Genomic DNA, 14,360 nt, shown 5'->3' on the forward strand with positions numbered 1-14,360 from the left:
GGTTGGGGACCCCAATCGGTTCCATGAGCGGGCCTGTCCGATTCCAGGGAGAAACTTGGTCATGGAGGAATTAGAGAGCCACCGTAGTTGTTGCCTAGTATTTGTGTGTGGGTAAGGATTTGTCTTTGCCCTTGTAGGTTGTAACAGTATACGAGACCAAAAATGGACTAGCCGTGTCCATCCCATTGCCATTCTTTACTTCGCCCCATCTCTTTCGTGTTGACTCTCCAATAGGCCCCTTTGTGCCAGTGCTTAAGAAAGGCATCCTTGAGAACTAAAGTCTACGTAGCATCTACATTCTCCAACTAAAGGCCTTCTAACATGTAGGAAAGGGGGGAAAATATTCACCCAATACATACTGCTCAAAAGAATTCTTCAGTACAAAACTTCAACTTGTTGCTGAAAACCAGGTTACCGAAAACCCACAATTTACAAAAGGTTTCTGAAGGCAATCTCAGTTTCTCTTTTATTATGCAGTGGAACCAATGGTATAGGATGACTGTTCAAAGGAATAGCGGCTTTTAAGTTGAACTGAATCTAAACGCCATCATGGTACACTTTAGAGGAAACAAAAAACATTATAGAGGAGGGGTGTAAATATTATTATCCAGGCAAGGAAGGGAAACCATAGCATAGCACAGTTATCATGGAGTAACAAACAAGGTTTCACCAATTCAGGATGCTCCTTATTTAAAGCCCTGCACTTAGAAAGCTAGCATGATAGGGAGAAGGGTTCTATAACTGAGCCTTCTCTCTGTCAAGCTAATGTGGCCAAATTTGCGGGGGAGGGTTGTATGGGGAAGCATGCTACCACATGAGGCCCAATGGCATCCTGAAACAGTACAGCCCAGACCAACGTAAAAGTTAGGCTCATACTCAGGTGTGACCTGTTCAAAAGGACTTCCAGATCCGAGCAGCAAAGTTCTGAAACAGCTTTGGACTGGGGAATCACCTGGCACCTCAAGGGACAGATGTCTTCCCCAAGCAAATAAGCCAGGCAAGCTGATTCCCTCAGGGATTCCCCTCCCTTGAAGGTATTTGCCTTGGGTCAAGAATATATTGCTGCTGCCTCACATTTGATTTATTTTTCTGTACAAAGATCATGTTTCAGCTACTTGCAAGTGGTGAATAGTGTCATCAAGTCATGGGTAAGGAAGAGGATTCAATCGGCACGTTGGGTTGCTTTTTAAAAGTTTTTTTTTTTGGTGCCCCTCTACTTCATAAGTTCAAATAAGCAACAAAAATTCAAAGAGGAAACAGCTCATAAAAAGAAAGCTGCCTTCCAGGTGAACGATCAAAAGTCCACTGCTCTTTAGCCAGGATGACATTGTGCTAGGAGCTCTGCTTTCTGCAGTCTACCAGAGAGAAGTCTTGGTCAGCTTAGACCTGCAGCTTAAACATTCCTCTGAAAAAAGGAAAAACAGCCCTGAACTGGAAAGTCCAATTTAAGATTCAAATGGGGCCCAAAAACATAGGAGCAAGAGTCCCCCTTCTCTTAAGAGAAAGAAAATCTAAAAGGTGAACAGTGCTGCAGGGTTATTTTATTGTCTCTCCACCAAGGGCTTCAGATTTAGGGTTTTCTTCCTTTCTTGCGCAGTGACTGGCCTTCTCCAGAAAATGCAATGAAGCGGCTTCCGGGCTCATCCTGAGAAAAGGAAAATGGCTTTGATTAGCTTGGTCATTCCAGTGGCAAACTCCACAGCTAAGCGCCTGCCACTGTTATGGGCCAGCCATATTATAGGTATATATGGGTTAGAATATAGATAGTAAATTGCTGGGAACGCTGATATTATTAATTTCTATATATAATAGTTAAACACTATAACATATTTAACAAAATTTCTTAAGAAACAGGCTTCAGTGCACCTGTTAAGCTTAAAAAAATAAGAAACAGGTGTCAGTGCACCTGTGCTCAAAGACAGCTGAAGTGACCTTCGCTTAATATAAACAAAGATAAGGGCACTTATTTATACTATAACAGCCTTGAAGATAACACTTGAAGGCTAGGATCTCAGTTATGACAGGTGTTAAGAGATAATATGCAAATTGATAGTCCTGGGAAAATGGTATAAAAAGAGCTGAAGAGAGAGCCTCTTTAGAAGCTTTGTGAGTAAGCTTCTCAAGCGGTAGGTTAAAATGCTATGGAAATCTGATCTGTGTATTTTATTAAAACCTGTGCGCTAAGGCTGTTTAAGTTTGAAATGCTTGAAACTGTCTGAAATGTATTGAAACGGTTAGAGGTTTAAGTTTGAATACTATGTGCACTGTCTGACTCTGAAATTTCACTGAAACTGTTTGAACACTGTCATATTGCCTATCTGTGTTTTTGATTAAACTGTTTGCATATGTGAAGTGCTTATAATTTTTGAATACATTGCTTGCCTGTTGGAACATGCTTTTGGCTTCAATGAAATAACTTGCCTCACATTACTGTCAATGCTTTTAACATCATTTGACTGTGTTAAGTTCTGCATTTCATTCTTTGTCATTGTCTATCACTGCCTTAATACTTTGAAATATAGCAATTGTATTACATTGCCTATGTATTTCTGTTATACTCTTCTTTAAAGTTCTGTAACTCGCCTTTATATTACTGAAGTAAAGCAATAAAAAGAATCTTTTTGATTCAAGGTGGTTGCCCCGCATACTTTGGCTACAAATCTAACAAAGAACCATATCTCCTAGTGGGATATAAGTCTTATAGATTTTGTTGCAGAAACAGTATCCGAGCTCACTTCACCACAAAGGGAGCAGACAAAGCCCACGCTCACAGATGAGCTCAGGATGCCTACTTACTCAGAAAACTCCCCAATAATAATTAAGTGCCATCAAGTAGCAAGCCATTTATGATGGCCCCTCATGGGGTTTTCAAGGCAAGATACGAAAAGAGGTGGTTTGCCATTGCCTTCCTCTGCATATCAGCCCCGGTCTTCCTTGGTGGTCTCCCATCCAAGTACTGACCATGGCTGACCCTGCTTACCTTCCAAGCTTTGATGAGCTCAGGCAAGCTTGACCTATTCAGGCTCCCTAACTCCCTAAGTATGCAGACAAATAAAAGTTTGTTAATTTAAAAAAGGAACCCTGCTTAGAAATAAATCCACCCCAATGAGACTGAGCATGCCAATTGCTCTTGGAACGTTGAGGGTAGCTGAGAGGATCTCAAAGGGACTGGAGACTTTGAAGGGGGGGTTTTGCTAAGATTTTAAGCACCCACTTGCCCAATTCCTTGTTATTGATAATTATGAGCAGACAATATATTTCAGCACAATTTGTGTTTCTTGTCCTCAACATATTGAACGCCAGAACTGTTTCTTTGAGCTTGTTCCGATTTCTGTAATCCTAGCCCTAGTACATGGCTTATTACATGTCTCATCCTATAAACTGTTTTGACTTACACTGTGTAATCCACGCCAAGTCTCAGTAAGAAAGAAGGACATAAATAAATACAACTTGTTGCCACAAACAGTATCTTTCACAAATCAGATCCCCTCTCTAGAGATTTCAAACCCCCCTCCCTACCCAAACGCAGTTACTACCAGATTCAGCAGATAAGCTTTCAGGTGATATGAAGCCATATGGTAACACATAGACTTCCTCAGCAAAACCTTCAGTGTTGTCAATGAGTACAAGACTAAAACAAATAAGACAAGTTCATCGACATAAAGGAGAATGAATTAACTGGCTATGTTGTCCTGACTTTGCAGCAGAAATTACTGGAAGCATTGTAGTGGGACTGTTAGTCAGCTAACATGCTGACTGACTGGAAAGAGTGCTAATTAGTTGTCTGAAATTCCCCCAACAAAATGTCAAGGCACAGCTTTACTCACCTCTTCCATTTTCTTCACCTGTGGCCGCGAATTTCTTATGAATGTGATCTTGCCAATTTTGAATTCGTAGTTGGGTATTCCTCTGCAGAAAAAAAAGACAAGAGTTTAGTCCATTTGTCTCTTTCTTGGAATTAAAGGATTACAGAAGAAATGCTGGCACATCTTTCTATGATCGTTTAGATGTCACCCTAGACCGTCAAGAGGATCAGTCTGTGTTTGTATTCAGCTGTGGAATCCGTGTTGTGTTTATAGTGGGGAAGCCTCTGGCAGAGATTGGCTGTCCTGCTGTGACAGCATGGAAAGTTTGTTGTGAACAGTCCAATACTCAAGCAACAAAGCTGTGAAAACACTTTGCAGCTCAGGTTTGAGGTAGATCTGGCAGTTTAGGAGGACTTATAAAGAGATAGGGATCTGTAGACACCAGGAGCTATGCTACTGGAGCTTAATGTCAGTTCATCACTCACTGGCTGTAAACACCAAGGCAGCCCAGCAAGATAATTCGAGAGATTTTGCTACAACAGCAGTTTGAATATTTGCAAGGCAAACTGACCTTCGAATATCTCCAGGCTTAATCGGCGAAGGACTTGGTTCAACGCCTTTCTTTTTCCCATCCAGCCTGTTCCCAGATCCTGAAAAGGCCTGCAAGAAGAAGATACATCACCTGGAATCATGATAAAACCATAGTCCCTGTTACACTGACACTATGGGACAGAATACACCAAGAGGACAATCCATATCCCACTGAAGATCATAGCAAGTCTCTCCCCTTACTAAATGTAGGAGATACCTAATATTTTTAGAGGAATTAAAATGATAGATTAAAGATTTATATCACTTCTGATTATCGGATTGGTGCCACCCAATCCTATGCATGTTTATTTGGAAGCAAGTCTTACTAAGCATGATAGGTCTTGCTTCCAAGCAAGAGCACATAAGTCTGAAGCCTTTCTGTGCTTTGCAATCCATCTTGGTCCCCTGCAGTTACACTGTTGCTCTTTAAAAAAAAAAAAAAAAAAGCATAGGAAATAGATCGCTTGTTTGCAAATTGAGGCTGTTTCACACCATTCGGGCTTTTTTTGCCGGCAGTATATTTGCTCTTGATGGTCTACATATGCTGCTTGTTCCCAGATCTAGCCTGTATTTTCTTTTTTCGCCTGTATTTTTTTTTCACAATCTCCATGCAGCTAAGAGTTATGTGAAAGGAACTGATTTATACCCAGTAAAGAATATTACAACTGCTCATATCCCTCTTCGCACGAAGTGACAAAACCATCTTATGCCCACCCCCCAAAAAAGGTGTCCATCCCATAGTCTGTAGTTCTGTCAAGGCACATTAGCAGAGGAGCTTTCCAGGGGCCCCATCCATCAAGAAAAGGGAAGTTGCCCCAGATGTCCACGATAATCAATCACATAAGGGACTTACACGGAATCCCTCACTCACATAACCGCTGTGGTCTGCTTCAGCATCCTGTAAAGTAAAAAGAGAAACACATGGCTTTGTTTTGTAATGATGTCACTGCAAAATGTAATTAAATCACTGAGAACTTCTCAAAGTATTCATATTTCCAAGGGTTTTATTTTTACATTGTAATGTTTTTGAGTGCAGCTTTCAAGTTGAACGTAAGAGCCCCGTGGCGCAGAGTGGTAAACTGCAGTACTGCAGTCAAAAGCTCTGCTCAGGACCTGAGTTTGATCCCGATGGAAGTCAGTTTCAGGTAGCCGGCTCAAGGTTGACTCAGCCTTCCATCCTTCCGAGGTCGGTAAAATGAGTACCCAGCTTGCTGGGTGTAAAGTGTAGATGACTGGGGAAGGCACTGACAAACCACCCCGTAAACATATTCTGCTAGTAAACGTCGGGATGTGATGTCACCCCATGGGTCAGGAATGACCCGGTGCTTGCACAGGGGAGTACCTTTACCTTCCCCCCCAAAAAAAAGTTGAACACACATGAAGCTGCCTTCTAATGAATCAGACCCTTGGTCCATCAAAGTCATTATTGTCTACTCTGACTGGCAGCGGCTCTCCAGGGTCTCAGGCAGAGAGGTCTTTCACATCACCTACTTGCCTAGTCCCTTTAACTGGAGATGCCGGGGACTGAACCTGGGACCTTCTGCATGCCAAGCAGATGCTCTACCACTGAGCCACAGTCCCTCCCCAAAAAATTCCAGCCTCAGATGTCTCTCTGCTTGAGTCCCAACTGCAAGATTGTTAACCTACAATTTTGGGTGGGTATCCTGCTACAAACACCAATGATCAGGACGGCCCCACAACAGACACCTTCTCAAGTAGGTGGGGCTGAGAGAGCTCAAAGAGAGCTGTGACTAGCCCAAGGTCACCCAGCTGGCTTCATGTGCAGGAGTGGGGAAACCAACCCAGTTCACCAGATTAGCATCCGTCATTCATGTGGAGGAGTGGGGAATCAAACCTGGTTCTCCACCGCTCCAAACCACCACTCTTAACCACTACACCATGCTGGCTCTCATCTTATGTTCTCATCTGTCAAAAGCATCTATTGCTTCTGTTCAAAGGTCTTTCACTCTTTTGAGGGTGGTGTGTGTTACAGAAGGACAGTGGTACCCCAAAGTGCAAACAGCTGAGAATAAGTCAGAAGGTAACTTACAGTGGCTTCTTCATGGTGTGCCTGCCTTTCTGGTTCCTTGTAACCCAATGGTGCGTCAAAATCTACCTGTTATGAGTGAAGTTTAATATACAATTTATAATCAGAATACTTGACACATGAACACATGAACCTGCCTTATACTGAATCAGAACCTTGGTCCATCAAAGTCAGTACTGTACTCAGATTGGCAGGGGCTCTCCAGGGTCTCAGACAGAGGTCTTTCACATCACCTACTTGCCTAATCCCTTTAACTAGAGATGCCGGGAATTGAACCTGGGGCCTTCTGCATGCCAAGCAGATGCTCTACCACTGAGCCACAGCCCCTCCCATATCACATCATAGACCTGAATCTGCCTCCTCTCTTTTATCCCATTTGTGCCCTCAGAGCATTTCAGGCGTTTCAGAGCCAATGTGGTATACGTGTCTGAGTGCCTAAGACCCCGGGTTCAAACCCCTGCTCTGCAGGGCACCTTTTGGCTCGTAGAGGTTTAAATGGCAGCCTCAAACTTACATTCATGTCACACTCGATGATGGACACAGCTTTGTCAGGTTTGGTCTCCATCACTCGCAGCTCGTAGATCTAAAAAAACAGGCGCCAATCAGTATTTCTAGAGCCATCGTAGTAAACCTTAGAATTCTTATAGGTGATTTTCACACACGTTCCCTGCCTTGGACTCTTTAGTTAACACTGATAATGGTTCATTCTGTTATAATCTCTGACAGCTCCTCCTGCTATATCCATCAGGTGGCTTTCAATCTCTGTTTAGAATTAATCACAGACACGAGGAACTGAGTCCCAAATCAAAATTGCTAATGCCTCCCTCCCTGGTGTGCAGGTTTCAACGTCGCACGCTTTAACACTACGCGCATCACCTTCTCATTGTAGTTGATGGCAATGACATCTCCGGTGGTCAGGCAAGCGAAATTCCTCAGAGCATTTTCCAATCTTGAGAAGATGTTAAGTGGGAATATGATTTTATTCAGAGCAAACAAAGGCCATCACAATCTATCATACAAAACATTAAAATAACATTAAAATAACACTGAAATAACTTTAAAACAGTCTGACCCCCCAAGAAACTAGTAATTACATATGTTAAATTCCCTGATTAAAAACATCTTTAGCTCGGATTTTCTTGGCTGCTAAAGCAAAGAGTGACACTTTGTGGGAAACATCAGGATTGGCGACTGATAGGAGAAAAAGAAAAAGAGCAGCTTCTCTGAATCGGGAAAGATTTAGGCCCTTTAGAAATCCCTTTAGGATTATATACTATCAGTGCAATCCTAAAAAGTGTTACTCCATTCTAAATCCATTGATTTCTGTTTAGGATTGCACTGTATGTCTTGGACAGCTGCATAACCCCCCCACTAAGACAAAGAAATGCTAATTATTACTAATAATATACACCACAGAGTTTCTTACACATTTCAATTATTTTAATTTGCCTTCCCTCTTTTTTCTTTTTTCTTCTTACTTGGGCATTCCTGCTTATTCAGTTCTGTCTTTCTTGCGTGTTCTATGGAGGTATGAACAGTGGTTGGCAGTGTAAAAGTCTTTTCACAAAAGATGGTAATTTTTCATTAGAGGATTGAAACTGCAAGGGCTTTATGTTGAAGGGAAGGAATTAAACATGGATATGAACATATGAGGTTGTTTAAAAAATAAATGTTATCTGACAGAAGAAGAATTGGTTTTTATATGCCAACGTTCTCTACCTTTTTTTTTTAAGTCTCCATAGAGACTGTCAAAAATTGCCAATGCCAACTATATTTCAAGTCGTCATGGCGGGAAAAGTTTTCAATTAGCAATAATCGCACTTCGGATTAACCTCATTGGCTACGACACTGCCACTGCGCAAAGCTTTTTTCTCTACCTTTTTAAGGAGAATCAAACTGGCTTCCAATCTCCTTCCTCTCCCCACAACAGACACCTTGTGAGGTAGGTGGGGCTGAGAGAGTTCTGAGAGAACTACAACTAGCCCAAGGTCACCCAGCAGGCTTCATGTGGAGGAGCGGGGAATCAAACCCAGTTCTCCAGATTAGAGTCTACCACTCTTAACCACTACACCACACTGGCTCTTAGGCTCTGAATTCTTCAAAACTTTGGTAGACTTCCAAGAAGCTGATATTACACTGGATCATGGCCTCTGCGGCATTCGCTTGCCAGCCTCAGAAGTAAAGCTAGTGGCATAGTTTTGCCAGGCCGCCTTTGAGTTGTTACTGTGGATCAGCCAGTCAAGCAACTTTGTGCCAACTGTAGCATAAGCCTGTTGCAACTCCCGAAGCATAGACCAGAAGTAGGCAAGAACTCATATTGCAATTTTTTTAAAGTAACCAATCAGGTGTGCTTTCATTACTCAGGAGGAGGAACCTACTGAACAGGAGCAGCACAGAGTATTCTTCAGGAAACACTAAAGCCTTTGAAAATCTCCATTACAGAGTCCAAAGCTGAACTCAGCAGAAATTCAGAGGTGTAACGTTAGTGATCCAGCAAACCAGGTCTGGAGAATCAGGATTGTGCCATTGGCTCACACATCCTTCTTCCCACCTTATGGGTCAATCTCCTCCGCTCTTTCCTGTTTTGCGCTAACTGGAGTGTGTTGCAACAGCCAAAATGGGCAAACTATGATTACTACAAACTTGGAATTGCCTCCAAGCCACGGTTTGCTAACCCACTTCAGACTATGATTTCTAATTCTGCTTTGGAGGCAGTTCCTAGTTTGTCTCCAGATTTTTCAATATTTATGTTTTTGGAAAGCATACCCAAACCACACCCCTTTATGTGTTCCCACTGCAGTCTACAAACCCACAACAGTAAATTATGTTATGAATTAGCCCTTACAGTGCTTCCCCGATGAAACTATAACAGTGTTTTTAGCAGTTTCATTTTTCAAGGTCTGACAAGATCAGGCTAGCCTGGGCCATCCAGGCCAGGGCAAGAGATGGACAGAGGTGGTTTGCTGTTGCCTGCCTCTGCAAAACAAGCCTGGACTTCCTTGGTGGTCTCCCATCCAAGTACTAACCAGGGCTGACCCTGCTTAGTTGCCAAGATCTGCCGAGATCTGTCCACCTTGGCCATCCGGATACTTACCAATACAACAAAACAACAACACTTGCCATGAACTCATGAAGCTTCCTCGTATTGAGTCAGACAGCTGGAACATTTAGCCTACTACTTTATGCTCCAGCTGGCAATGGATGTCCAAAGTCTCCATCATACGTCTTTCCCATCCTAATACCTTATCTTTATGAAGATGCTTGAAACTGAACTAGGGACCTTCTTCATGAACAGTGTATGCTTTACCACTAGAATCAGAGAATCATAGTCATGTAGTTCAACCCCCTGCATAATGCAGGAAATTCATAGCATGATCATAGAATCAACAGCTTGAAACTGTTCGGTTTCTCCCCCTGAGTTATTACAAAAAAAGGATACACGGCTTTAGGGTTGGTGATGTCAAGGAAATCGGGACTCTGCGGCTGAAATTTTGAGTAAGTTGCCACCTGAAGATTAACACTCTCCACTTGCACCAGGCCTCCTTCCTCCAGTAGCAAGTTCTGCATCATCTGTAAAAGAAGAAAACATGAAGTGCTCCTTTGGAGATGCCTGATCTGTGCCAATCTGAAATGGACTTTTTGAAAGTTTTAACTCCAGAATTGCAAATTAGAGGTACAAAAGAATCACTGTTGCTATTACTATTTAAGGAGTAACTTGAGCATGCGATGAGCTACACATAATGGAAAGAATTCTGAAGGCCTGCCCACCAACAGGCAGAGAAAAACTGTAGGATTTCGGAATCACACATGCATACATATACACAGAGGAGAGGCCAGTATCTGCCTCTCTCTGCCTGCCATTTATGTTTCTTTATCTCTCTCTTAGCAGAGAATTTATGTTTCTTTATCTCTTTCTTAGCAGCTAATTTATGTGAATTGTATGCACCCCATGATTTTAAAGAACCAACTTACCCAGTGTGGAAGGTAACAAATGCCCTCATCAGCCACAAATTCAAGCACCCCACAGTGGGTCATTCGGTCAGAGTTTTTATTAGTCAGTTTAAACAACATAGGATAGGTGATATTAAGTCGGCCTAAGGGAAAACAGGAGAAAAATAAAATTATTTCTGAAAGCTTCAAAAATGGGTCTGAGGCTGTGATCCTGTGCTTGTTTACTTAGGGGTTAGCAAGATCACTGCAAAGGTGATCAAAGCCAGTGGGTAATTTCAAAGTTAAAAAAAAAAGACAGCAATTAAGAAAAATAAATTACCCAATTAACTTCCTCTATTGAAGTTAAAGCAACAAGGAAACTAGGAGAGATGCTGGTTGACTCACCCATATAAGAACCAGCAGGTTCAAGGATTGTTGCCTGGTCTATTATACATGAGCAGATCAAGGAAAACCAACTACGTTTGGGAGGGTTAATAAGTTAGAAATGGACCGTGTGGCATAGTGGTTAGAGGGTCAGACTAGGATCTGAGAAACTTGGGTTTGATTCTCCACTCTGCCGTGGAAGCTGGCTGGATGAGCTTGGGCCAGTTACACACTCTGAGCCCAGCCTACTTTGAAAGGTTGTTATGACAATAAAATGGAAGTGAGCAGAATTATATAAGCTGCTTTGGCTTCCCATGGAATAGAAAGGTGGGGTATAAGTAAATAAAATAACTTAATAAATTACTCACTGAGTTGATCCAAAGCAGAAGGTGGCATGATTACTGCAGAAGGAAATAAGATAGCTACAGTAAGACTAGGCACAATATGACAGTGGAAAGAATACAATAAATCAAGCATATACTGTAATAGTTTTCAAACAGACAATATCAAATGGAGCTTGGAGTTGAACTACACCTTATAAAAAAAGGGTTGCTATAAAAAATGGCATATCCAGGAAAAGGTTCCCCTCTTCGTCACGTGCAGTGAGCCTTATGCAGCATCATGGCATTATTACACTGCGCAATGATGGGAAAGGACACTGCGCAATGAAGTTAGAACATGAGGTAAGCATGTTACGGAGGCGATTCAGCATGCTACTCCCATAATCTCTCCCTGTGCAAAGACATAAAACAGCTTCTACCACCTCTTACCCTGAACATTTGATGGGCTGCAAACATGTCTCATTGGGAGAAGCATAGTGTGAAGGGGTCATGCATAGTGAAGAATATGGCAGTTTGAAAGGCAAGACACTGACTATTTAGCATATGACCAGCAGCCAACAGGACCATAGGATCAGCGTGCCAGAATGTATTTTTAAAAGGCACCATGTGACTGCAGATAAAGTCAGACACAAGACAGTCAGAGCAGAACGGTGAGCTCTTCACCTGTGGTGCAAGCTCAGCATCGCAGTTCCCATTACAAGCATATGCACCAGCAAGTTGAACACTGAGTTTTGACAGTCTGTCACGTTGCCTAATGTACCAGCTGGACCACTTCTTTTTTGAAGCGTGCATAAGTACATTCATTTGTGCATATGGCCATCCTTCCCCTTACCCACAAAACGATCATAGCTCTTTCCAAAAAGTTGCAAAAATTGAGGGCGAAAGGTGGTAAATTTGGTGATGGCACAATCACTGGCCAATAAGTGCCTCTCCCATTTAAGCTGAACCACTCTGAAAGCCTGCAGAAAAGCTTTTTTTCCCTGGCAGGAGATAAACATTTGTGTGTTTACAGAGCAGCAGAGGTGCTATCAAATCTCCTAAAATGATGTGTCTGTTTTAACTCCATGTCTCTTTCACTCCCACCGTAGCAGCTTCTTCCATTCTCATGTATTCAAATAGTACTTCTAGAAGGTATGCCACTATGTGTGTTTTTCTATCATTCTGTTATGGATCATGTAAAAGAATAACTTATTGAATTCTTTTTTTTAATACAGATGTTTTTGCTGTATACTATGATATGCCACTAGAAACTATGTAAGCCTTCCTTATTACGTGTTCATACTGTTTTTGCTGTACACTATGACGTGCCACTAGTCATTATGTAAGGTTTCCTTACTACATGCTTAGATTGTTGTTATTTATAATTTTAAACATTATGTTTGCATTTTGTGTTTTACATTAGATCCCCTGACGAAGCTGTATGCGAAACAAGTAGGGATCTAGAAGGGATAAATAACCTCTCTACCTTGCATCTTGTTCTTATTGTCTTTCCTACCTCTCCTCTGCTCCTATTCCAAGCCAAGCTGCTGCTCATTCACAACACACACACATAGCCCAAAGTCATAATTCTTCCCTTTTAAACTCCCATCAAGAAGTTGGAAGAAGAGATGGTAAGGGAGCAGAAATAAAGTCACTCACTTAAACTGCAACTGAACTGCTGATAATCACTCTTATTGCAGAATAAGAATACTAAGCTGCTCACAGGGCAATTCAAAGCAGAGCTAGGCCCTTCTAAAGCCACTATAGTGGCTGCAAACTCTGCTTAGGATTGCACTGTCAGTCCTCAAACAGAAACATTGATAAGATTCTCCTACATTGAGTAAGCCTTGCACCAGAAGTCTTCTGGGATCATATACCATGTTTCTTTCACCACCCAGCAACCACCACCATTTTGCTTTCAAGAGAGTATTATTAAAAATAAAACAGCACATACTCTTCCCGCCTTTCTCCACATCTGACCTGTCATTAGGTCCTGCAAGCATGGACACCGAGAAGCAGCGGTACTGAGTCGAGAAGCGGTTCTGGAAAACCCGGGGGATCGGATGATCAAACATATTGAAAGAAAACTAGAGAAAGAGGGGAAGAAGACGAGAGCACATCAGAAGAGGTGGCGCAAGATACCATGATGTCTTTAGAAAGCAGAGACATGCCACTGTTTAGCACAAAAGAACACAACAGACAAACATCAAAACTTTTCAACATTAAGAAAACATGTAAAGTATATATACAGTGACCTGACCTGCATAGCCCAGGCTACCCTCATCTCCTCAGATCTTGGAAACTGAGCAGGGTTGGCCCTGGTTAGTATTTGGATGGAAGACCACCAAAGAAGTCCAGGGTTGCTATGCAGAGGCAGGCAATGGCAAACCACATCTAAATATCTCTTGCCTTGAAAACCCTTCGGGGTCTCCCTAAGTCAGCTGTAACTTGACAGCACTTTCCACCACCACCATATATACAATAATTCAATAAAACATTTAAACACATATAACGAGCCCCGTGGCGCAGAGTGTTAAGCTGCAGTACTGCAGTCAAAAGCTCTGCTCACGACCTGAGTTCGATCCCAACAGAAGTCGGTTTCAGGTAGCCGGCTCAAGGTTGACTCAGCCTTCCATCCTTCCAAGGTCGGTGAAATGAGGACCCAGCTTGCTGGGGGTAAAGGGAAGATGACTGGGGAAGGCACTGGCAAACCACCCCGCAAACAAAGTCTGCCTCGGAAACGTCGGGATGTGACGTCACCCCATGGGTCAGGAATGACCCTGTGCTTGCACAGGGGACCTTTACCTTTTTAACACCAAAACCAGGGAGGAAGGCCAATAACAGTTACCAGGGTAGTGGGGGAGGGATTTGTTTACCCTAACCTTGAGCTCCTCAGGGGAAAAAGATGTCTTTAAAAAGTGTGCCAGCCAGTATGGTTTAATAGCTAATATGTCAGACTTAGATCTGAGGGACCCAATTTCAAGCCCCCAGTTTGCCATGGATGCTCACTGAGAAGCTCTGGGCCAATCGCTCTCCCTCACTGAATCTACCTAATAGGATTAATATTTCATCTATGGTTGCCAACCTCCAGGTGGGGCCTGGAGATCCCCTGAAACAGCAACTGATCTCCAGGCTACAGAGATCAGTTCCCCTGGAGAAAATGGCTTCGTTGGACAGTGGATTCTCTGGCATTATACCCCACCCAGGCCCCTCCCCCGTATCCGTAATCAGTATCTAGTTATAAGCACTCTGGGTATGGCTAGGCCTTAATGTCAGAATGGT

General features: G+C 42.6%; 1 protein-coding gene and 1 pseudogene across 1 annotated transcript; both read right to left on the reverse strand.

Annotated features, from left to right (window-relative positions):
• Positions 1 to 1,521: 1,521 nt before the first annotated feature.
• Positions 1,522 to 13,160, reverse strand: UFD1 (ubiquitin recognition factor in ER associated degradation 1). Its single transcript, XM_056859468.1, has 11 exons — positions 13,033 to 13,160; positions 11,127 to 11,159; positions 10,417 to 10,538; positions 9,884 to 10,014; positions 7,321 to 7,393; positions 6,959 to 7,027; positions 6,448 to 6,513; positions 5,251 to 5,295; positions 4,378 to 4,466; positions 3,828 to 3,909; positions 1,522 to 1,645 (listed from the first exon to the last, which is right to left on the reverse strand). The coding sequence occupies exons 1-11, from the start codon at positions 13,151 to 13,153 to the stop codon at positions 1,571 to 1,573; spliced, it is 906 nt and encodes a 301-aa protein (XP_056715446.1). The 5' UTR covers positions 13,154 to 13,160; the 3' UTR covers positions 1,522 to 1,570.
• Positions 8,178 to 8,310, reverse strand: LOC130486628 (U4 spliceosomal RNA; annotated as a pseudogene).
• Positions 13,161 to 14,360: the final 1,200 nt, after the last annotated feature.

Source organism: Euleptes europaea, chromosome 13 (assembly GCF_029931775.1).
Source record: "Euleptes europaea isolate rEulEur1 chromosome 13, rEulEur1.hap1, whole genome shotgun sequence".
NCBI lineage: Eukaryota > Metazoa > Chordata > Lepidosauria > Squamata > Sphaerodactylidae > Euleptes > Euleptes europaea.